The following is a 23972-nucleotide window of genomic DNA, read 5'->3' on the forward strand; positions in this document are numbered from 1 at the left end:
GTGTACTGATCTCTCATATCAGTTCCTGACTCTGTCGGTGTACTGATCTCTCATATCAGTAACAGTCTCTGTCGGTGTACTGATCTCTCATATCAGTTCCTGACTCTGTCGGTGTATTGATCTCTCATATCAGTTCCTGTCTCTGTCAGTGGACTGATCTCTCATACCAGTATCTGTCTCTGTCGTTGTCCTGATCTCTCATATCAGTAACTGTCTCTGTCAGTGGACTGATCTCTCATACCAGTAACTGTCTCTGTCAGTGGACTGATCTCTCATACCAGTAACTGTCTCTGTCAGTGGACTGATCTCTCATACCAGTAACTGTCTCTGTCAGTGGACTGATCTCTCATGTCAGTAACTGTCTCTGTCGGTGTACTGATCTCTCATATCAGTTCCTGACTCTGTCGGTGTATTGATCTCTCATATCAGTTCCTGACTCTGTCGGTGTACTGATCTCTCGTATCAGTTCCTGACTCTGTTGGTGTACTGATCTCTCGTAACAGTTCCTGTCTCTGTCGGTGTACTGATCTCTCATATCAGTAACAGTCTCTGTCAGTGGACTGATCTCTCATATCAGTAACAGTCTCTGTCGGTGTACTGATCTCTCATATCAGTTCCTGACTCTGTCAGTGTATTGATCGCTCATACCAGTAACTGTCTCTGTCAGTGTATTGATCTCTCATACCAGTAACTGTCTCTGTCGGTGTATTGATCTCTCATCCCAGTAACTGTCTCTGTCAGTGTATTGATCTCTCATACCAGTAACTGTCTCTGTCAGTGGACTGATCTCTCTTATCAGTAACTGTCTCTGTCGGTGTACTGATCTCTCATATCAGTTCCTGACTCTGTCGGTGTATTGATCTCTCGTATCAGTTCCTGACTCTGTCGGTGTACTGATCTCTCGTATCAGTTCCTGACTCTGTTGGTGTACTGATCTCTCATATCAGTTCCTGTCTCTGTCGGTGTACTGATCTCTCATATCAGTAACAGTCTCTGTCAGTGGACTGATCTCTCATATCAGTAACAGTCTCTGTCGGTGTACTGATCTCTCATATCAGTTCCTGACTCTGTCGGTGTACTGATCTCTCATATCAGTAACATTCTCTGTCGGTGTACTGATCTCTCATATCAGTTCCTGACTCTGTCGGTGTACTGATCTCTCATATCAGTAACAGTCTCTGTCGGTGTACTGATCTCTCATATCAGTTCCTGACTCTGTCGGTGTACTGATCTCTCATATCAGTTCCTGTCTCTGTCGGTGTACTGATCTCTCATACCAGTAACTGTCTCTGTCAGTGGACTGATCTCTCATACCAGTAACTGTCTCTGTCAGTGGACTGATCTCTCATACCAGTAACTGTCTCTGTCAGTGGACCGATCACTCATATCAGTTCCTGTCTCTGTCGTTGTACTGATCTCTCATACCAGTAACTGTCTCTGTCAATGGACTGATCTCTCATATCAGTAACTGTCTCTGTCAGTGTATTGATCTCTCTTAACAGTAACTGTCTCTGTAAGTGGACTGATCTCTCATACCAGTAACTGTCTCTGTCAGTGGACTGATCTCTCATATCAGTAACTGTCTCTGTCAGTGGACTGATCTCTCATATCAGTAACTGTCTCTGTCAGTGGACTGATCTCTCATATCAGTAACTGTCTCTGTCAGTGGACTGATCTCTCATACCAGTAACTGTCTCTGTCAGTGGACTGATCTCTCATACCAGTAACTGTCTCTGTCAGTGGACTGATCTCTCATATCAGTAACTGTCTCTGTCAGTGTATTGACCTCTCTTACCAGTAAATGTCTCTGTAAGTGGACTGATCTGTCATATCAGTAACTGTCTCTGTCAATGGACTGATCTCTCATATCAGTAACTGTCTCTGTCAGTGGACTGATCTCTCATATCAGTAACTGTCTCTGTCAGTGTATTGACCTCTCTTACCAGTAAATGTCTCTGTAAGTGGACTGATCTGTCATACCAGTAACTGTCTCTGTCAGTGGACTGATCTCTCATATCAGTAACTGTCTCTGTCAGTGTATTGACCTCTCTTACCAGTAAATGTCTCTGTAAGTGGACTGATCTGTCATATCAGTAACTGTCTCTGTCAATGGACTGATCTCTCATATCAGTAACTGTCTCTGTCAGTGTATTGACCTCTCTTACCAGTAAATGTCTCTGTAAGTGGACTGATCTGTCATATCAGTAACTGTCTCTGTCAGTGTATTGACCTCTCTTACCAGTAAATGTCTCTGTAAGTGGACTGATCTGTCATATCAGTAACTGTCTCTGTCAATGGACTGATCTCTCATATCAGTAACTGTCTCTGTCAGTGTATTGACCTCTCTTACCAGTAACTGTCTCTGTCAGTGTATTGATCTCTCATACCAGTAACTGTCTCTGTCGGTGTACTGATCTCTCATATCAGTTCCTGACTCTGTCGGTGTACTGATCTCTCATATCAGTAACTGTCTCTGTCAGTGTATTGATCTCTCATACCAGTAACTGTCTCTGTCGGTGTACTGATCTCTCATATCAGTTCCTGACTCTGTCAGTGTACAGATCTCTCATATTAGTTCCTGTCTCTGTCAGTGTATTGATCTCTCATATCAGTAACAGTCTCTGTCAGTGTATTGATCTCTCATATCAGTAACAGTCTCTGTCGGTGTATTGATCTCTCATATCAGTAACAGTCTCTGTCGGTGGATTGATCTCTCATATCAGTTCCTGTCTCTGTCAGTGTACTGATCTTTCATTCCAGTAACTGTCTCTGTCGGTGTATTGATCTCTCATACCAGTAACAGTCTCTGTCGGTGTACTGATCTCTCATATCAGTTCCTGTCTCTGTCGGTGTATTGATCTCTCATACCAGTAACAGTCTCTGTCGGTGTACTGATCTCTCATATCAGTTCCTGTCTCTGTCGGTGTAATGATCTCTCATACCAGTAACTGTCTCTGTCGGTGTATTGATCTCTCATATCAGTTCCTGTCTCTGTCAATGGACTGATCTCTCATATCAGTTCCTGTCTCTGTCGGTGTACTGATCTCTCATACCAGTAACTCTCTCTGTCGGTTTACTGATCTCTCATACCAGTAACTGTCTCTGTCAGTGTATTGATCTCTCAGACCAGTAACTGTCTCTGTCAGTGTATTGATCTCTCATACCAGTAACTGTCTCTGTCAGTGTATTGATCTCTCATACCAGTAACTGTCTCTGTCAGTGAACTGATCTCTCATACCAGTAACTGTCTCTGTCAGTGTATTGATCTCTCATACCAGTAACTGTCTCTGTCAGTGTATTGATCTCTCATACCAGTAACTGTCTCTGTCAGTGTATTGATCTCTCATACCAGTAACTGTCTCTGTCAGTGTACTGATCTCTCATATCAGTAACAGTCTCTGTCGGTGTACTGATCTCTCATACCAGTAACTGTCTCTGTCAGTGTACTGATCTGTCATATCAGTAACTGTCTCTGTCAGTGTATTGATCTCTCATACCAGTAACTGTCTCTGTCGGTGTACTGATCTGTCATATCAGTAACTGTCTCTGTCAGTGTATTGATCTCTCATACCAGTAACTGTCTCTGTCGGTGTACTGATCTCTCATATCAGTTCCTGACTCTGTCAGTGTACTGATCTCTCATATCAGTAACTGTCTCTGTCAGTGTATTGATCTCTCATACCAGTAACTGTCTCTGTCGGTGTACTGATCTCTCATATCAGTTCCTGACTCTGTCAGTGTACAGATCTCTCATATTAGTTCCTGTCTCTGTCAGTGTATTGATCTCTCATATCAGTAACAGTCTCTGTCGGTGTATTGATCTCTCATATCAGTAACAGTCTCTGTCGGTGGATTGATCTCTCATATCAGTTCCTGTCTCTGTCAGTGTACTGATCTTTCATTCCAGTAACTGTCTCTGTCGGTGTATTGATCTCTCATACCAGTAACAGTCTCTGTCGGTGTACTGATCTCTCATATCAGTTCCTGTCTCTGTCGGTGTATTGATCTCTCATACCAGTAACAGTCTCTGTCGGTGTACTGATCTCTCATATCAGTTCCTGTCTCTGTCGGTGTAATGATCTCTCATACCAGTAACTGTCTCTGTCGGTGTATTGATCTCTCATATCAGTTCCTGTCTCTGTCAATGGACTGATCTCTCATATCAGTTCCTGTCTCTGTCGGTGTACTGATCTCTCATACCAGTAATTCTCTCTGTCGGTTTACTGATCTCTCATACCAGTAACTGTCTCTGTCAGTGTATTGATCTCTCAGACCAGTAACTGTCTCTGTCAGTGTATTGATCTCTCAGACCAGTAACTGTCTCTGTCAGTGTATTGATCTCTCATACCAGTAACTGTCTCTGTCAGTGTACTGATCTCTCATATCAGTAACAGTCTCTGTCGGTGTACTGATCTCTCATATCAGTTCCTGTCTCTGTCAGTGGACTGATCTCTCATACCAGTAACTGTCTCTGTCAGTGTATTGATCTCTCATACCAGTAACTGTCTCTGTCAGTGTATTGATCTCTCATACCAGTAACTGTCTCTGTCAGTGTATTGATCTCTCATACCAGTAACTGTCTCTGTCAGTGTACTGATCTCTCATATCAGTTCCTGTCTCTGTCGGTGTACTGATCTCTCATATCAGTAACAGTCTCTGTCGGTGTACTGATCTCTCATATCAGTTCCTGACTCTGTCGGTGTATTGATCTCTCATATCAGTTCCTGTCTCTGTCAGTGGACTGATCTCTCATACCAGTATCTGTCTCTGTCGTTGTCCTGATCTCTCATATCAGTAACTGTCTCTGTCAGTGGACTGATCTCTCATGTCAGTAACTGTCTCTGTCGGTGTACTGATCTCTCATATCAGTTCCTGACTCTGTCGGTGTATTGATCTCTCATATCAGTTCCTGACTCTGTCGGTGTACTGATCTCTCGTATCAGTTCCTGACTCTGTTGGTGTACTGATCTCTCGTAACAGTTCCTGTCTCTGTCGGTGTACTGATCTCTCATATCAGTAACAGTCTCTGTCAGTGGACTGATCTCTCATATCAGTAACAGTCTCTGTCGGTGTACTGATCTCTCATATCAGTTCCTGACTCTGTCAGTGTATTGATCGCTCATACCAGTAACTGTCTCTGTCAGTGTATTGATCTCTCATACCAGTAACTGTCTCTGTCGGTGTATTGATCTCTCATCCCAGTAACTGTCTCTGTCAGTGTATTGATCTCTCATACCAGTAACTGTCTCTGTCAGTGGACTGATCTCTCTTATCAGTAACTGTCTCTGTCGGTGTACTGATCTCTCATATCAGTTCCTGACTCTGTCGGTGTATTGATCTCTCGTATCAGTTCCTGACTCTGTCGGTGTACTGATCTCTCGTATCAGTTCCTGACTCTGTTGGTGTACTGATCTCTCATATCAGTTCCTGTCTCTGTCGGTGTACTGATCTCTCATATCAGTAACAGTCTCTGTCAGTGGACTGATCTCTCATATCAGTAACAGTCTCTGTCGGTGTACTGATCTCTCATATCAGTTCCTGACTCTGTCGGTGTACTGATCTCTCATATCAGTAACATTCTCTGTCGGTGTACTGATCTCTCATATCAGTTCCTGACTCTGTCGGTGTACTGATCTCTCATATCAGTAACAGTCTCTGTCGGTGTACTGATCTCTCATATCAGTTCCTGACTCTGTCGGTGTACTGATCTCTCATATCAGTTCCTGTCTCTGTCGGTGTACTGATCTCTCATACCAGTAACTGTCTCTGTCAGTGGACTGATCTCTCATACCAGTAACTGTCTCTGTCAGTGGACTGATCTCTCATACCAGTAACTGTCTCTGTCAGTGGACCGATCACTCATATCAGTTCCTGTCTCTGTCGTTGTACTGATCTCTCATACCAGTAACTGTCTCTGTCAATGGACTGATCTCTCATATCAGTAACTGTCTCTGTCAGTGTATTGATCTCTCTTAACAGTAACTGTCTCTGTAAGTGGACTGATCTCTCATACCAGTAACTGTCTCTGTCAGTGGACTGATCTCTCATATCAGTAACTGTCTCTGTCAGTGGACTGATCTCTCATATCAGTAACTGTCTCTGTCAGTGGACTGATCTCTCATATCAGTAACTGTCTCTGTCAGTGGACTGATCTCTCATACCAGTAACTGTCTCTGTCAGTGGACTGATCTCTCATACCAGTAACTGTCTCTGTCAGTGGACTGATCTCTCATATCAGTAACTGTCTCTGTCAGTGTATTGACCTCTCTTACCAGTAAATGTCTCTGTAAGTGGACTGATCTGTCATATCAGTAACTGTCTCTGTCAATGGACTGATCTCTCATATCAGTAACTGTCTCTGTCAGTGGACTGATCTCTCATATCAGTAACTGTCTCTGTCAGTGTATTGACCTCTCTTACCAGTAAATGTCTCTGTAAGTGGACTGATCTGTCATACCAGTAACTGTCTCTGTCAGTGGACTGATCTCTCATATCAGTAACTGTCTCTGTCAGTGTATTGACCTCTCTTACCAGTAAATGTCTCTGTAAGTGGACTGATCTGTCATATCAGTAACTGTCTCTGTCAATGGACTGATCTCTCATATCAGTAACTGTCTCTGTCAGTGTATTGACCTCTCTTACCAGTAAATGTCTCTGTAAGTGGACTGATCTGTCATATCAGTAACTGTCTCTGTCAGTGTATTGACCTCTCTTACCAGTAAATGTCTCTGTAAGTGGACTGATCTGTCATATCAGTAACTGTCTCTGTCAATGGACTGATCTCTCATATCAGTAACTGTCTCTGTCAGTGTATTGACCTCTCTTACCAGTAACTGTCTCTGTCAGTGTATTGATCTCTCATACCAGTAACTGTCTCTGTCGGTGTACTGATCTCTCATATCAGTTCCTGACTCTGTCGGTGTACTGATCTCTCATATCAGTAACTGTCTCTGTCAGTGTATTGATCTCTCATACCAGTAACTGTCTCTGTCGGTGTACTGATCTCTCATATCAGTTCCTGACTCTGTCAGTGTACAGATCTCTCATATTAGTTCCTGTCTCTGTCAGTGTATTGATCTCTCATATCAGTAACAGTCTCTGTCAGTGTATTGATCTCTCATATCAGTAACAGTCTCTGTCGGTGTATTGATCTCTCATATCAGTAACAGTCTCTGTCGGTGGATTGATCTCTCATATCAGTTCCTGTCTCTGTCAGTGTACTGATCTTTCATTCCAGTAACTGTCTCTGTCGGTGTATTGATCTCTCATACCAGTAACAGTCTCTGTCGGTGTACTGATCTCTCATATCAGTTCCTGTCTCTGTCGGTGTATTGATCTCTCATACCAGTAACAGTCTCTGTCGGTGTACTGATCTCTCATATCAGTTCCTGTCTCTGTCGGTGTAATGATCTCTCATACCAGTAACTGTCTCTGTCGGTGTATTGATCTCTCATATCAGTTCCTGTCTCTGTCAATGGACTGATCTCTCATATCAGTTCCTGTCTCTGTCGGTGTACTGATCTCTCATACCAGTAACTCTCTCTGTCGGTTTACTGATCTCTCATACCAGTAACTGTCTCTGTCAGTGTATTGATCTCTCAGACCAGTAACTGTCTCTGTCAGTGTATTGATCTCTCATACCAGTAACTGTCTCTGTCAGTGTATTGATCTCTCATACCAGTAACTGTCTCTGTCAGTGAACTGATCTCTCATACCAGTAACTGTCTCTGTCAGTGTATTGATCTCTCATACCAGTAACTGTCTCTGTCAGTGTATTGATCTCTCATACCAGTAACTGTCTCTGTCAGTGTATTGATCTCTCATACCAGTAACTGTCTCTGTCAGTGTACTGATCTCTCATATCAGTAACAGTCTCTGTCGGTGTACTGATCTCTCATACCAGTAACTGTCTCTGTCAGTGTACTGATCTGTCATATCAGTAACTGTCTCTGTCAGTGTATTGATCTCTCATACCAGTAACTGTCTCTGTCGGTGTACTGATCTGTCATATCAGTAACTGTCTCTGTCAGTGTATTGATCTCTCATACCAGTAACTGTCTCTGTCGGTGTACTGATCTCTCATATCAGTTCCTGACTCTGTCAGTGTACTGATCTCTCATATCAGTAACTGTCTCTGTCAGTGTATTGATCTCTCATACCAGTAACTGTCTCTGTCGGTGTACTGATCTCTCATATCAGTTCCTGACTCTGTCAGTGTACAGATCTCTCATATTAGTTCCTGTCTCTGTCAGTGTATTGATCTCTCATATCAGTAACAGTCTCTGTCGGTGTATTGATCTCTCATATCAGTAACAGTCTCTGTCGGTGGATTGATCTCTCATATCAGTTCCTGTCTCTGTCAGTGTACTGATCTTTCATTCCAGTAACTGTCTCTGTCGGTGTATTGATCTCTCATACCAGTAACAGTCTCTGTCGGTGTACTGATCTCTCATATCAGTTCCTGTCTCTGTCGGTGTATTGATCTCTCATACCAGTAACAGTCTCTGTCGGTGTACTGATCTCTCATATCAGTTCCTGTCTCTGTCGGTGTAATGATCTCTCATACCAGTAACTGTCTCTGTCGGTGTATTGATCTCTCATATCAGTTCCTGTCTCTGTCAATGGACTGATCTCTCATATCAGTTCCTGTCTCTGTCGGTGTACTGATCTCTCATACCAGTAATTCTCTCTGTCGGTTTACTGATCTCTCATACCAGTAACTGTCTCTGTCAGTGTATTGATCTCTCAGACCAGTAACTGTCTCTGTCAGTGTATTGATCTCTCAGACCAGTAACTGTCTCTGTCAGTGTATTGATCTCTCATACCAGTAACTGTCTCTGTCAGTGTACTGATCTCTCATATCAGTAACAGTCTCTGTCGGTGTACTGATCTCTCATATCAGTTCCTGTCTCTGTCAGTGGACTGATCTCTCATACCAGTAACTGTCTCTGTCAGTGTATTGATCTCTCATACCAGTAACTGTCTCTGTCAGTGTATTGATCTCTCATACCAGTAACTGTCTCTGTCAGTGTATTGATCTCTCATACCAGTAACTGTCTCTGTCAGTGTACTGATCTCTCATATCAGTTCCTGTCTCTGTCAGTGGACTGATCTCTCATATCAGTTCCTGTCTCTGTCAGTGGACTGATCTCTCATATCAGCAACTGTCTCTGTCGGAGTACTGATCTGTCATATCAGTTCCTGTCTCTGTCAGTGTATTGATCTCTCATTCCAATAACTGTCTCTGTCGGTGTAATGATCTCTCATATCAGTTCCTGTCTCTGTCGGTGTATTAATCTCTCATACCAGTAACTGTCTCTGTCGGTGTATTGATCTCTCATATCAGTTCCTGTCTCTGTCGGTGTATTGATCTCTCATACCAGTAACTGTCTCTGTCAGTGTATTGATCTCTCATATCAGTTCCTGTCTCTGTCGGTGTATTGATCTCTCATACCAGTAACTGTCTCTGTCAGTGTATTGATCTCTCATATCAGTTCCTGTCTCTGTCGGTGTATTGATCTCTCATACCAGTAACTGTCTCTGTCAGTGTATTGATCTCTCATATCAGTTCCTGTCTCTGTCGGTGTATTGATCTCTCATACCAGTAACTGTCTCTGTCAGTGTATTGATCTCTCATATCAGTTCCTGTCTCTGTCAGTGTATTGATCTCTCATTCCAATAACTGTCTCTGTCGGTGTAATGATCTCTCATATCAGTTCCTGTCTCTGTCAGTGTATTGATCTCTCATTCCAATAACTGTCTCTGTCGGTGTAATGATCTCTCATATCAGTTCCTGTCTCTGTCGGTGTATTGATCTCTCATACCAGTAACTGTCTCTGTCGGTGTATTGATCTCTCATATCAGTTCCTGTCTCTGTCGGTGTATTGATCTCTCATACCAGTAACTGTCTCTGTCAGTGTATTGATCTCTCATACCAGTAACTGTCTCTGTCAGTGGACTGATCTCTCATACCAGTAACTGTCTCTGTCAGTGTACCGATCTCTCATGTCAGTAACTGTCTCTGTCAGTGTACTGATCTCTCAAATCAGTAACAGTCTCTGTTGGTGTACTGATCTCTCATATCAGTTCCTGACTCTGTCGGTGTATTGATCTCTCATATCAGTTCCTGTCTCTGTCGGTGTACTGATCTCTCATACCAGTAACTGTCTCTGTCGGTGTATTGATCTCTCATACCAGTAACTGTCTCTGTCGGTGTATTGATCTCTCAGACCAGTAACTGTCTCTGTCAGTGTATTGATCTCTCATACCAGTAACTGTCTCTGTCGGTGTATTGATCTCTCATACCAGTAACTGTCTCTGTCGGTGTATTGATCTCTCGTACCAGTAACTGTCTCTGTCAGTGTATTGATCTCTCAGACCAGTAACTGTCTCTGTCAGTGTATTGATCTCTCATACCAGTAACTGTCTCTGTCGGTGTATTGATCTCTCATACCAGTAACTGTCTCTGTCAGTGTATTGATCTCTCATACCAGTAACTGTCTCTGTCAGTGTATTGATCTCTCATACCAGTAACTGTCTCTGTCAGTGTACTGATCTCTCATATCAGTAACAGTCTCTGTCGGTGTACTGATCTCTCATATCAGTTCCTGTCTCTGTCAGTGGACTGATCTCTCATATCAGTTCCTGTCTCTGTCAGTGGACTGATCTCTCATATCAGTAACTGTCTCTGTCGGAGTACTGATCTGTCATACCAGTAACTGTCTCTGTCAGTGTACTGATCTCTCATATCAGTAACAGTCTCTGTCGGTGTACTGATCTCTCATATCAGTTCCTGTCTCTGTCATTGTATTGATCTCTCATTCCAATAACTGTCTCTGTCAGTGTATTGACCTCTCTTACCAGTAACTGTCTCTGTCAGTGTATTGATCTCTCATACCAGTAACTGTCTCTGTCGGTGTACTGATCTCTCATATCAGTTCCTGACTCTGTCGGTGTACTGATCTCTCATATCAGTAACTGTCTCTGTCAGTGTATTGACCTCTCTTACCAGTAAATGTCTCTGTAAGTGGACTGATCTGTCATACCAGTAACTGTCTCTGTCAGTGGACTGATCTCTCATATCAGTAACTGTCTCTGTCAGTGTATTGACCTCTCTTACCAGTAAATGTCTCTGTAAGTGGACTGATCTGTCATATCAGTAACTGTCTCTGTCAATGGACTGATCTCTCATATCAGTAACTGTCTCTGTCAGTGTATTGACCTCTCTTACCAGTAAATGTCTCTGTAAGTGGACTGATCTGTCATATCAGTAACTGTCTCTGTCAGTGTATTGACCTCTCTTACCAGTAAATGTCTCTGTAAGTGGACTGATCTGTCATATCAGTAACTGTCTCTGTCAATGGACTGATCTCTCATATCAGTAACTGTCTCTGTCAGTGTATTGACCTCTCTTACCAGTAACTGTCTCTGTCAGTGTATTGATCTCTCATACCAGTAACTGTCTCTGTCGGTGTACTGATCTCTCATATCAGTTCCTGACTCTGTCGGTGTACTGATCTCTCATATCAGTAACTGTCTCTGTCAGTGTATTGATCTCTCATACCAGTAACTGTCTCTGTCGGTGTACTGATCTCTCATATCAGTTCCTGACTCTGTCAGTGTACAGATCTCTCATATTAGTTCCTGTCTCTGTCAGTGTATTGATCTCTCATATCAGTAACAGTCTCTGTCAGTGTATTGATCTCTCATATCAGTAACAGTCTCTGTCGGTGTATTGATCTCTCATATCAGTAACAGTCTCTGTCGGTGGATTGATCTCTCATATCAGTTCCTGTCTCTGTCAGTGTACTGATCTTTCATTCCAGTAACTGTCTCTGTCGGTGTATTGATCTCTCATACCAGTAACAGTCTCTGTCGGTGTACTGATCTCTCATATCAGTTCCTGTCTCTGTCGGTGTATTGATCTCTCATACCAGTAACAGTCTCTGTCGGTGTACTGATCTCTCATATCAGTTCCTGTCTCTGTCGGTGTAATGATCTCTCATACCAGTAACTGTCTCTGTCGGTGTATTGATCTCTCATATCAGTTCCTGTCTCTGTCAATGGACTGATCTCTCATATCAGTTCCTGTCTCTGTCGGTGTACTGATCTCTCATACCAGTAACTCTCTCTGTCGGTTTACTGATCTCTCATACCAGTAACTGTCTCTGTCAGTGTATTGATCTCTCAGACCAGTAACTGTCTCTGTCAGTGTATTGATCTCTCATACCAGTAACTGTCTCTGTCAGTGTATTGATCTCTCATACCAGTAACTGTCTCTGTCAGTGAACTGATCTCTCATACCAGTAACTGTCTCTGTCAGTGTATTGATCTCTCATACCAGTAACTGTCTCTGTCAGTGTATTGATCTCTCATACCAGTAACTGTCTCTGTCAGTGTATTGATCTCTCATACCAGTAACTGTCTCTGTCAGTGTACTGATCTCTCATATCAGTAACAGTCTCTGTCGGTGTACTGATCTCTCATATCAGTTCCTGTCTCTGTCAGTGGACTGATCTCTCATATCAGTTCCTGTCTCTGTCAGTGGACTGATCTCTCATATCAGTAACTGTCTCTGTCGGAGTACTGATCTGTCATACCAGTAACTGTCTCTGTCAGTGTACTGATCTCTCATATCAGTAACAGTCTCTGTCGGTGTACTGATCTCTCATATCAGTTCCTGTCTCTGTCATTGTATTGATCTCTCATTCCAATAACTGTCTCTGTCAGTGTATTGACCTCTCTTACCAGTAACTGTCTCTGTCAGTGTATTGATCTCTCATACCAGTAACTGTCTCTGTCGGTGTACTGATCTCTCATATCAGTTCCTGACTCTGTCGGTGTACTGATCTCTCATATCAGTAACTGTCTCTGTCAGTGTATTGACCTCTCTTACCAGTAAATGTCTCTGTAAGTGGACTGATCTGTCATACCAGTAACTGTCTCTGTCAGTGGACTGATCTCTCATATCAGTAACTGTCTCTGTCAGTGTATTGACCTCTCTTACCAGTAAATGTCTCTGTAAGTGGACTGATCTGTCATATCAGTAACTGTCTCTGTCAATGGACTGATCTCTCATATCAGTAACTGTCTCTGTCAGTGTATTGACCTCTCTTACCAGTAAATGTCTCTGTAAGTGGACTGATCTGTCATATCAGTAACTGTCTCTGTCAGTGTATTGACCTCTCTTACCAGTAAATGTCTCTGTAAGTGGACTGATCTGTCATATCAGTAACTGTCTCTGTCAATGGACTGATCTCTCATATCAGTAACTGTCTCTGTCAGTGTATTGACCTCTCTTACCAGTAACTGTCTCTGTCAGTGTATTGATCTCTCATACCAGTAACTGTCTCTGTCGGTGTACTGATCTCTCATATCAGTTCCTGACTCTGTCGGTGTACTGATCTCTCATATCAGTAACTGTCTCTGTCAGTGTATTGATCTCTCATACCAGTAACTGTCTCTGTCGGTGTACTGATCTCTCATATCAGTTCCTGACTCTGTCAGTGTACAGATCTCTCATATTAGTTCCTGTCTCTGTCAGTGTATTGATCTCTCATATCAGTAACAGTCTCTGTCAGTGTATTGATCTCTCATATCAGTAACAGTCTCTGTCGGTGTATTGATCTCTCATATCAGTAACAGTCTCTGTCGGTGGATTGATCTCTCATATCAGTTCCTGTCTCTGTCAGTGTACTGATCTTTCATTCCAGTAACTGTCTCTGTCGGTGTATTGATCTCTCATACCAGTAACAGTCTCTGTCGGTGTACTGATCTCTCATATCAGTTCCTGTCTCTGTCGGTGTATTGATCTCTCATACCAGTAACAGTCTCTGTCGGTGTACTGATCTCTCATATCAGTTCCTGTCTCTGTCGGTGTAATGATCTCTCATACCAGTAACTGTCTCTGTCGGTGTATTGATCTCTCATATCAGTTCCTGTCTCTGTCAATGGACTGATCTCTCATATCAGTTCCTGTCTCTGTCGGTGTACTGATCTCTCATACCAGTAACTCTCTCTGTCGGTTTACTGATCTCTCATACCAGTAACTGTCTCTGTCAGTGTATTGATCTCTCAGACCAGTAACTGTCTCTGTCAGTGTATTGATCTCTCATACCAGTAACTGTCTCTGTCAGTGTATTGATCTCTCATACCAGTAACTGTCTCTGTCAGTGAACTGATCTCTCATACCAGTAACTGTCTCTGTCAGTGTATTGATCTCTCATACCAGTAACTGTCTCTGTCAGTGTATTGATCTCTCATACCAGTAACTGTCTCTGTCAGTGTATTGATCTCTCATACCAGTAACTGTCTCTGTCAGTGTACTGATCTCTCATATCAGTAACAGTCTCTGTCGGTGTACTGATCTCTCATACCAGTAACTGTCTCTGTCAGTGTACTGATCTGTCATATCAGTAACTGTCTCTGTCAGTGTATTGATCTCTCATACCAGTAACTGTCTCTGTCGGTGTACTGATCTGTCATATCAGTAACTGTCTCTGTCAGTGTATTGATCTCTCATACCAGTAACTGTCTCTGTCGGTGTACTGATCTCTCATATCAGTTCCTGACTCTGTCAGTGTACTGATCTCTCATATCAGTAACTGTCTCTGTCAGTGTATTGATCTCTCATACCAGTAACTGTCTCTGTCGGTGTACTGATCTCTCATATCAGTTCCTGACTCTGTCAGTGTACTGATCTCTCATATCAGTAACTGTCTCTGTCAGTGTATTGATCTCTCATACCAGTAACTGTCTCTGTCGGTGTACTGATCTCTCATATCAGTTCCTGACTCTGTCAGTGTACAGATCTCTCATATTAGTTCCTGTCTCTGTCAGTGTATTGATCTCTCATATCAGTAACAGTCTCTGTCGGTGTATTGATCTCTCATATCAGTAACAGTCTCTGTCGGTGGATTGATCTCTCATATCAGTTCCTGTCTCTGTCAGTGTACTGATCTTTCATTCCAGTAACTGTCTCTGTCGCTGTATTGATCTCTCATACCAGTAACAGTCTCTGTCGGTGTACTGATCTCTCATATCATTTCCTGTCTCTGTCGGTGTATTGATCTCTCATACCAGTAACAGTCTCTGTCGGTGTACTGATCTCTCATATCAGTTCCTGTCTCTGTCGGTGTAATGATCTCTCATACCAGTAACTGTCTCTGTCGGTGTATTGATCTCTCATATCAGTTCCTGTCTCTGTCAATGGACTGATCTCTCATATCAGTTCCTGTCTCTGTCGGTGTACTGATCTCTCATACCAGTAACTCTCTCTGTCGGTTTACTGATCTCTCATACCAGTAACTGTCTCTGTCAGTGTATTGATCTCTCAGACCAGTAACTGTCTCTGTCAGTGTATTGATCTCTCAGACCAGTAACTGTCTCTGTCAGTGTATTGATCTCTCATACCAGTAACTGTCTCTGTCAGTGTACTGATCTCTCATATCAGTAACAGTCTCTGTCGGTGTACTGATCTCTCATATCAGTTCCTGTCTCTGTCAGTGGACTGATCTCTCATACCAGTAACTGTCTCTGTCAGTGTATTGATCTCTCATACCAGTAACTGTCTCTGTCAGTGTATTGATCTCTCATACCAGTAACTGTCTCTGTCAGTGTATTGATCTCTCATACCAGTAACTGTCTCTGTCAGTGTACTGATCTCTCATATCAGTTCCTGTCTCTGTCAGTGGACTGATCTCTCATATCAGTTCCTGTCTCTGTCAGTGGACTGATCTCTCATATCAGCAACTGTCTCTGTCGGAGTACTGATCTGTCATATCAGTTCCTGTCTCTGTCAGTGTATTGATCTCTCATTCCAATAACTGTCTCTGTCGGTGTAATGATCTCTCATATCAGTTCCTGTCTCTGTCGGTGTATTGATCTCTCATACCAGTAACTGTCTCTGTCGGTGTATTGATCTCTCATATCAGTTCCTGTCTCTGTCGGTGTATTGATCTCTCATACCAGTAACTGTCTCTGTCAGTGTATTGATCTCTCATATCAGTTCCTGTCTCTGTCGGTGTATTGATCTCTCATACCAGTAACTGTCTCTGTCAGTGTATTGATCTCTCATATCAGTTCCTGTCTCTGTCGGTGTATTGATCTCTCATACCAGTAACTGTCTCTGTCAGTGTATTGATCTCTCATATCAGTTCCTGTCTCTGTCGGTGTATTGATCTCTCATACCAGTAACTGTCTCTGTCAGTGTATTGATCTCTCATATCAGTTCCTGTCTCTGTCAGTGTATTGATCTCTCATTCCAATAACTGTCTCTGTCGGTGTAATGATCTCTCATATCAGTTCCTGTCTCTGTCAGTGTATTGATCTCTCATTCCAATAACTGTCTCTGTCGGTGTAATGATCTCTCATATCAGTTCCTGTCTCTGTCGGTGTATTGATCTCTCATACCAGTAACTGTCTCTGTCGGTGTATTGATCTCTCATATCAGTTCCTGTCTCTGTCGGTGTATTGATCTCTCATACCAGTAACTGTCTCTGTCAGTGTATTGATCTCTCATACCAGTAACTGTCTCTGTCAGTGGACTGATCTCTCATACCAGTAACTGTCTCTGTCAGTGTACCGATCTCTCATGTCAGTAACTGTCTCTGTCAGTGTACTGATCTCTCAAATCAGTAACAGTCTCTGTTGGTGTACTGATCTCTCATATCAGTTCCTGACTCTGTCGGTGTATTGATCTCTCATATCAGTTCCTGTCTCTGTCGGTGTACTGATCTCTCATACCAGTAACTGTCTCTGTCGGTGTATTGATCTCTCGTACCAGTAACTGTCTCTGTCAGTGTATTGATCTCTCAGACCAGTAACTGTCTCTGTCAGTGTATTGATCTCTCATACCAGTAACTGTCTCTGTCGGTGTATTGATCTCTCATACCAGTAACTGTCTCTGTCAGTGTATTGATCTCTCATACCAGTAACTGTCTCTGTCAGTGTATTGATCTCTCATACCAGTAACTGTCTCTGTCAGTGTACTGATCTCTCATATCAGTAACAGTCTCTGTCGGTGTACTGATCTCTCATATCAGTTCCTGTCTCTGTCAGTGGACTGATCTCTCATATCAGTTCCTGTCTCTGTCAGTGGACTGATCTCTCATATCAGCAACTGTCTCTGTCGGAGTACTGATCTGTCATACCAGTAACTGTCTCTGTCAGTGTACTGATCTCTCATATCAGTAACAGTCTCTGTCGGTGTACTGATCTCTCATATCAGTTCCTGTCTCTGTCATTGTATTGATCTCTCATTCCAATAACTGTCTCTGTCGGTGTAATGATCTCTCATATCAGTTCCTGTCTCTGTCGGTGTATTGATCTCTCATACCAGTAACTGTCTCTGTCAGTGTATTGATCTCTCATATCAGTTCCTGTCTCTGTCGGTGCATTGATCTCTCATACCAGTAACTGTCTCTGTCAGTGGACTGATCTCTCATACCAGTAACTGTCTCTGTCAGTGTACCGATCTCTCATGTCAGTAACTGTCTCTGTCACTGGACTGATCTCTCATACCAGTAACTGTCTCTGTCGGTGTATTGATCTCTCATCCCAGTAACTGTCTCTGTCAGTGTATTGATCTCTCATACCAGTAACTGTCTCTGTCAGTGGACTGATCTCTCATACCAGTAACTGTCTCTGTCAGTGTACCGATCTCTCATGTCAGTAACTGTCTCTGTCACTGGACTGATCTCTCAAATCAGTAACAGTCTCTGTTGGATAACTGATCTCTCATATCAGTTCCTGACTCTGTCGGTGTATTGATCTCTCATATCAGTTCCTGTCTCTGTCGGTGTACTGATCTCTCATACCAGTAACTGTCTCTGTCGGTGTATTGATCTCTCATACCAGTAACTGTCTCTGTCGGTGTATTGATCTCTCAGACCAGTAACTGTCTCTGTCAGTGTATTGATCTCTCAGACCAGTAACTGTCTCTGTCGGTGTATTGATCTCTCAGACCAGTAACTGTCTCTGTCGGTGTATTGATCTCTCAGACCAGTAACTGTCTCTGTCAGTGTATTGATCTCTCATACCAGTAACTGTCTCTGTCAGTGTATTGATCTCTCATACCAGTAACTGTCTCTGTCAGTGTATTGATCTCTCATACCAGTTCCTGTCTCTGTCAGTGGACTGATCTGTCATATCAGTAACTGTCTCTGTCGGTGTATTGATCTCTCATACCAGTAACTGTCTCTGTCAGTGCATTGATCTCTCAGACCAGTAACTGTCTCTGTCAGTGTATTGATCTCTCATATCAGTTCCTGTCTCTGTCGGTGTATTGATCTCTCATACCAGTAACTGTCTCTGTCAGTGGACTGATCTGTCATATCAGTAACTGTCTCTGTCGGTGTATTGATCTCTCATACCAGTAACTGTCTCTGTCAGTGTATTGATCTCTCATACCAGTTCCTGTCTCTGTCAGTGGACTGATCTGTCATATCAGTAACTGTCTCTGTCGGTGTATTGATCTCTCATACCAGTAACTGTCTCTGTCAGTGTATTGATCTCTCATACCAGTTCCTGTCTCTGTCAGTGGACTGATCTGTCATATCAGTAACTGTCTCTGTCGGTGTATTGATCTCTCATACCAGTAACTGTCTCTGTCAGTGCATTGATCTCTCAGACCAGTAACTGTCTCTGTCAGTGTATTGATCTCTCATATCAGTTCCTGTCTCTGTCGGTGTATTGATCTCTCATACCAGTAACTGTCTCTGTCAGTGCATTGATCTCTCAGACCAGTAACTGTCTCTGTCAGTGTATTGATCTCTCATATCAGTTCCTGTCTCTGTCGGTGTATTGATCTCTCATACCAGTAACTGTCTCTGTCGGTGTATTGATCTCTCATACCAGTAACTGTCTCTGTCGGTGTATTGATCTCTCAGACCAGTAACTGTCTCTGTCAGTGTATTGATCTCTCAGACCAGTAACTGTCTCTGTCGGTGTATTGATCTCTCAGACCAGTAACTGTCTCTGTCGGTGTATTGATCTCTCAGACCAGTAACTGTCTCTGTCAGTGTATTGATCTCTCATACCAGTAACTGTCTCTGTCAGTGTATTGATCTCTCATACCAGTAACTGTCTCTGTCAGTGTATTGATCTCTCATACCAGTTCCTGTCTCTGTCAGTGGACTGATCTGTCATATCAGTAACTGTCTCTGTCGGTGTATTGATCTCTCATACCAGTAACTGTCTCTGTCAGTGCATTGATCTCTCAGACCAGTAACTGTCTCTGTCAGTGTATTGATCTCTCATATCAGTTCCTGTCTCTGTCGGTGTATTGATCTCTCATACCAGTAACTGTCTCTGTCAGTGGACTGATCTGTCATATCAGTAACTGTCTCTGTCGGTGTATTGATCTCTCATACCAGTAACTGTCTCTGTCAGTGTATTGATCTCTCATACCAGTTCCTGTCTCTGTCAGTGGACTGATCTGTCATATCAGTAACTGTCTCTGTCGGTGTATTGATCTCTCATACCAGTAACTGTCTCTGTCAGTGTATTGATCTCTCATACCAGTTCCTGTCTCTGTCAGTGGACTGATCTGTCATATCAGTAACTGTCTCTGTCGGTGTATTGATCTCTCATACCAGTAACTGTCTCTGTCAGTGCATTGATCTCTCAGACCAGTAACTGTCTCTGTCAGTGTATTGATCTCTCATATCAGTTCCTGTCTCTGTCGGTGTATTGATCTCTCATACCAGTAACTGTCTCTGTCAGTGCATTGATCTCTCAGACCAGTAACTGTCTCTGTCAGTGTATTGATCTCTCATATCAGTTCCTGTCTCTGTCGGTGTATTGATCTCTCATACCAGTAACTGTCTCTGTCAGTGGACTGATCTGTCATATCAGTAACTGTCTCTGTCGGTGTATTGATCTCTCATACCAGTAACTGTCTCTGTCAGTGTATTGATCTCTCATACCAGTTCCTGTCTCTGTCAGTGGACTGATCTGTCATATCAGTAACTGTCTCTGTCGGTGTATTGATCTCTCATACCAGTAACTGTCTCTGTCAGTGCATTGATCTCTCAGACCAGTAACTGTCTCTGTCAGTGTATTGATCTCTCATATCAGTTCCTGTCTCTGTCGGTGTATTGATCTCTCATACCAGTAACTGTCTCTGTCAGTGCATTGATCTCTCAGACCAGTAACTGTCTCTGTCAGTGTATTGATCTCTCATATCAGTTCCTGTCTCTGTCTGTGTATTGATCTCTCATATCAGTTCCTGTCTCTGTCAGTGGACTGATCTCTCATATCAGTTCCTGTCTCTGTCGGTGTATTGATCTCTCATACCAGTAACTGTCTCTGTCGGTGTACTGATCTCTCATATCAGTAACTGTCTCTGTCAGTGTATTGATCTCTCATACCAGTAACTGTCTCTGTCAGTGTATTGATCTCTCATACCAGTAACTGTCTCTGTCGGTGTATTGATCTCTCATATCAGTTCCTGACTCTGTCAGTGTATTGATCTCTCATATCAGTTCCTGTCTCTGTCAGTGGACTGATCTCTCATATCAGTTCCTGTCTCTGTCGGTGCATTGATCTCTCAGACCAGTAACTGTCTCTGTCGGTGTACTGATCTCTCATATCAGTTCCTGTCTCTGTCGGTGCATTGATCTCTCAGACCAGTAACTGTCTCTGTCGGTGTATTGATCTCTCATATCAGTAACTGTCTCTGTCAGTGTATTGATCTCTCATACCAGTAACTGTCTCTGTCAGTGTATTGATCTCTCATACCAGTAACTGTCTCTGTCGGTGTATTGATCTCTCATATCAGTTCCTGACTCTGTCAGTGTATTGATCTCTCATACCAGTAACTGTCTCTGTCAGTGTATTGATCTCTCATATCAGTAACTGTCTCTGTCGGTGTATTGATCTCTCATACCAGTAACTGTCTCTGTCAGTGTATTGATCTCTCATACCAGTAACTGTCTCTGTCAGTGTATTGATCTCTCATATCAGTTCCTGACTCTGTCAGTGTATTGATCTCTCATATCAGTAACTGTCTCTGTCAGTGTATTGATCTCTCATACCAGTAACTGTCTCTGTCAGTGTATTGATCTCTCGTACCAGTAACTGTCTCTGTCAGTGCATTGATCTCTCAGACCAGTAACTGTCTCTGTCAGTGTATTGATCTCTCATACCAGTAACTGTCTCTGTCGGTGTATTGATCTCTCATACCAGTAACTGTCTCTGTCAGTGGATTGATCTCTCATACCAGTAACTGTCTCTGTCGGTGTACTGATCTCTCATACCAGTAACTGTCTCTGTCAGTGGATTGATCTCTCATACCAGTAACTGTCTCTGTCAGTGGATTGATCTCTCATACCAGTAACTGTCTCTGTCGGTGTACTGATCTCTCATACCAGTAACTGTCTCTGTCAGTGGACTGATCTGTCATATCAGTAACTGTCTCTGTCGGTGTACTGATCTCTCATATTAGTTCCTGTCTCTGTCAGTGTATTGATCTCTCATATCAGTTCCTGTCTCTGTCAGTGTATTGATCTCTCATATCAGTAACAGTCTCTGTCGGTGGATTGATCTCTCATATCAGTTCCTGTCTCTGTCAGTGTACTGATCTCTCATATCAGTTCCTGTCTCTGTCAGTGTACTGATCTCTCATATCAGTTCCTGTCTCTGTCAGTGTACTGATCTCTCATATCAGTTCCTGTCTCTGTCGGTGTACTGATCTCTCATATCAGTAACTGTCTCTGTCGGTGTACTGATGTTTCATATCAGTAACTGTACCTGTCAGTGTACTAATCTCTAATATCAATATCTGTCTGTCGGTTAACTGATCTTTCATACCCCTGTCTGTCTGTATTGGTATACTGATCTCTCATGCTAGGAACTGTTTCTGTTGGATGCATTCTCCTTCTTTGAGTTGTCGATGCTGCATTGCAATCTGCTTTATCTCTTTCAGCACAGTGACGCGGGAGCAGTGCAGTAACAGCATTGCCTGCATTCACTTCACTGTCATGGATCATGACTGGCTCTCCACCAATGACTTTGCAGGGGAGGCCGTGATGCCGCTGCAGGAGGTTCACGGGTTCCATAAACCCACCATCGTCGGAGAAGGAAAAAATGTTTCCCCAGTATTCCTGAAACTGACGCATCCTGACCCCAGTGGTAAAAAAAAGCAAAGTTCAATATCTATCAATAATATATTTAAAAATTGCATCTGCATGAAATACCTGTGAACGTTTTCTTTCAGAAAAACAATGCCAATATTTATAATGCAGGCGGCCTATGTAATTATGTCTGTTCGCCTGTGTGGCAATGAAGTTTAATTAAGCAAAAGAAGTTTACAGAACTCTGTTCTAAATATTGACATAGGGATTGTTAATGAGGATGAAAACAAAAAAATGCTGAAAATACTCAGGTCAGGCAGCATTGGTGGAGAGAGAAGCAGAGTTAACGTTTCAGGTTGATGACCTTTCATCAGAACACTGAAAGTCATCGCCCTAAGATATGAACTCTGTTTCTCTCTCCACAGATGCTGCCAGACCTGCTGAGTATTTCCAGCATATTTTGTTTTTATTTCCGATTTCCAGCATCTGCAGTATTTTGCTTTCATTATTATGGAACATATGCAGGTTCATTTCCTTGTAGCATCCCCCATTGTAACTTTGCCAGAACCCTGTTTACAAAGAACTTAAGCTGGAGGGTTTTGGTTTCCTGGATAATTGGGGCTCTTTCTGGGGTAGGTGGGACCTCTACAAACAGGATGTTCTTCACCTGAACCAGAGGGGTACCAATATCCTGGGGGGGAGATTTGCTAGTGCTCTTCGGGGGGGTTTAAACTAATTCAGCAGGGGAATGGGAACCTAAATTGTAGTTCCAGTGTAGTCAGGGATAAGGTTACAAGGACGCAAGAGGGCACTGGCAAGCAAGAACTTGGTTTAAAGTATGTCTACTTCAACGCCAGGAGCATCCGGAATAAGGTGGGTGAGCTTGCAGCATGGGTTGGTACCTGGGATCTCGATGTTGTGGCCATTTCGGAGACATGGGTAGAGCAGGGGCAGGAATGGATGTTGCAGGTTCCGGGATTTAGATGTTTCAGTAAGAACAGAGAAGATGGTAAAAGAGGAGGGGGTGTGGCATTGTTAATCAAGGAGAGTATTACAGTGGCAGAAAGGACGTTTGAGGACTCGTCTACTGAGGTAGTATGGGCCGAGGTTAGGAACAGGAGAGGAGAGGTCACCCTGTTGGGAGTCTTTTATAGACCTCCGAATAGTTCCAGAGATGTAGAGGAAAGGATAGCGAAGATGATTCTCGACAGGGGCGAGAGTAACAGGGTAGTTGTTATGGGGGACTTTAACTTTCCAAATATTGACTGGGAATACTATAGTTCGAGTACTTTAGATGGGTCAGTTTTTGTCCAGTGTGTGCAGGAGGGTTTTCTGACACAGTATGTAGACAGGCCAACCAGGGGCGATGCCACATTGGATTTGGTACTGGGTAATGAACCCGGCCAGGTGTTAGATTTAGATGTAGGTGAGCACTTTGGTGATAGTGATCACAATTCGGTTAGGTTTACCTTAGCGATGGGCAGGGACAAGTATATACTGCAGGGCAAGAATTATAGCTGGGGGAGAGGAAATTATGATGCAAGATTTAGGATGCGTAGGATGGGGAAGGAAACTGCAGGGGATGGGCACTATCGAAATGTGGAGCTTATTCAAGGAGCAGCTACTGCGTGTCCTTGATAAGTATGTACCTGTCAGGCAGGGAGGAAGTTGTCGAGCGAGGGAGCCGTGGTTTACTAAAGAAGTTGAAGCGCTTGTCAAAAGGAAGAAGAAGGCTTATGTTAGGATGAGACGTGAAGGCTCAGTTAGGGCGCTTGAGAGTTACAAGCTAGCCAGGAAGGATCTAAAGGGAGAGCTAAGAAGAGCAAGGAGAGGACACGAGAAGTCATTGGCGGATAGGATCATGGAAAACCCTAAGGCTTTCTATAGGTATATCAGGAA

The 23972-nt window shown here is 43.1% G+C and overlaps 1 protein-coding gene across 1 annotated transcript in view; it reads left to right on the forward strand.

Annotated features, from left to right (window-relative positions):
- Window positions 1-23972, forward strand: part of baiap3 (BAI1 associated protein 3) — a 155302-nt gene that overhangs the window by 127480 nt on the left and 3850 nt on the right. The window contains exon 32 of the mRNA XM_068056087.1: window positions 21926-22131. Coding sequence (XP_067912188.1) covers window positions 21926-22131 — 206 coding nt within the window. The remainder of the gene's footprint in view (window positions 1-21925; window positions 22132-23972) is intronic.

This window comes from Heterodontus francisci, chromosome 24 (assembly GCF_036365525.1).
Source record: "Heterodontus francisci isolate sHetFra1 chromosome 24, sHetFra1.hap1, whole genome shotgun sequence".
Classification (NCBI taxonomy): Eukaryota; Metazoa; Chordata; class Chondrichthyes; order Heterodontiformes; family Heterodontidae; genus Heterodontus; species Heterodontus francisci.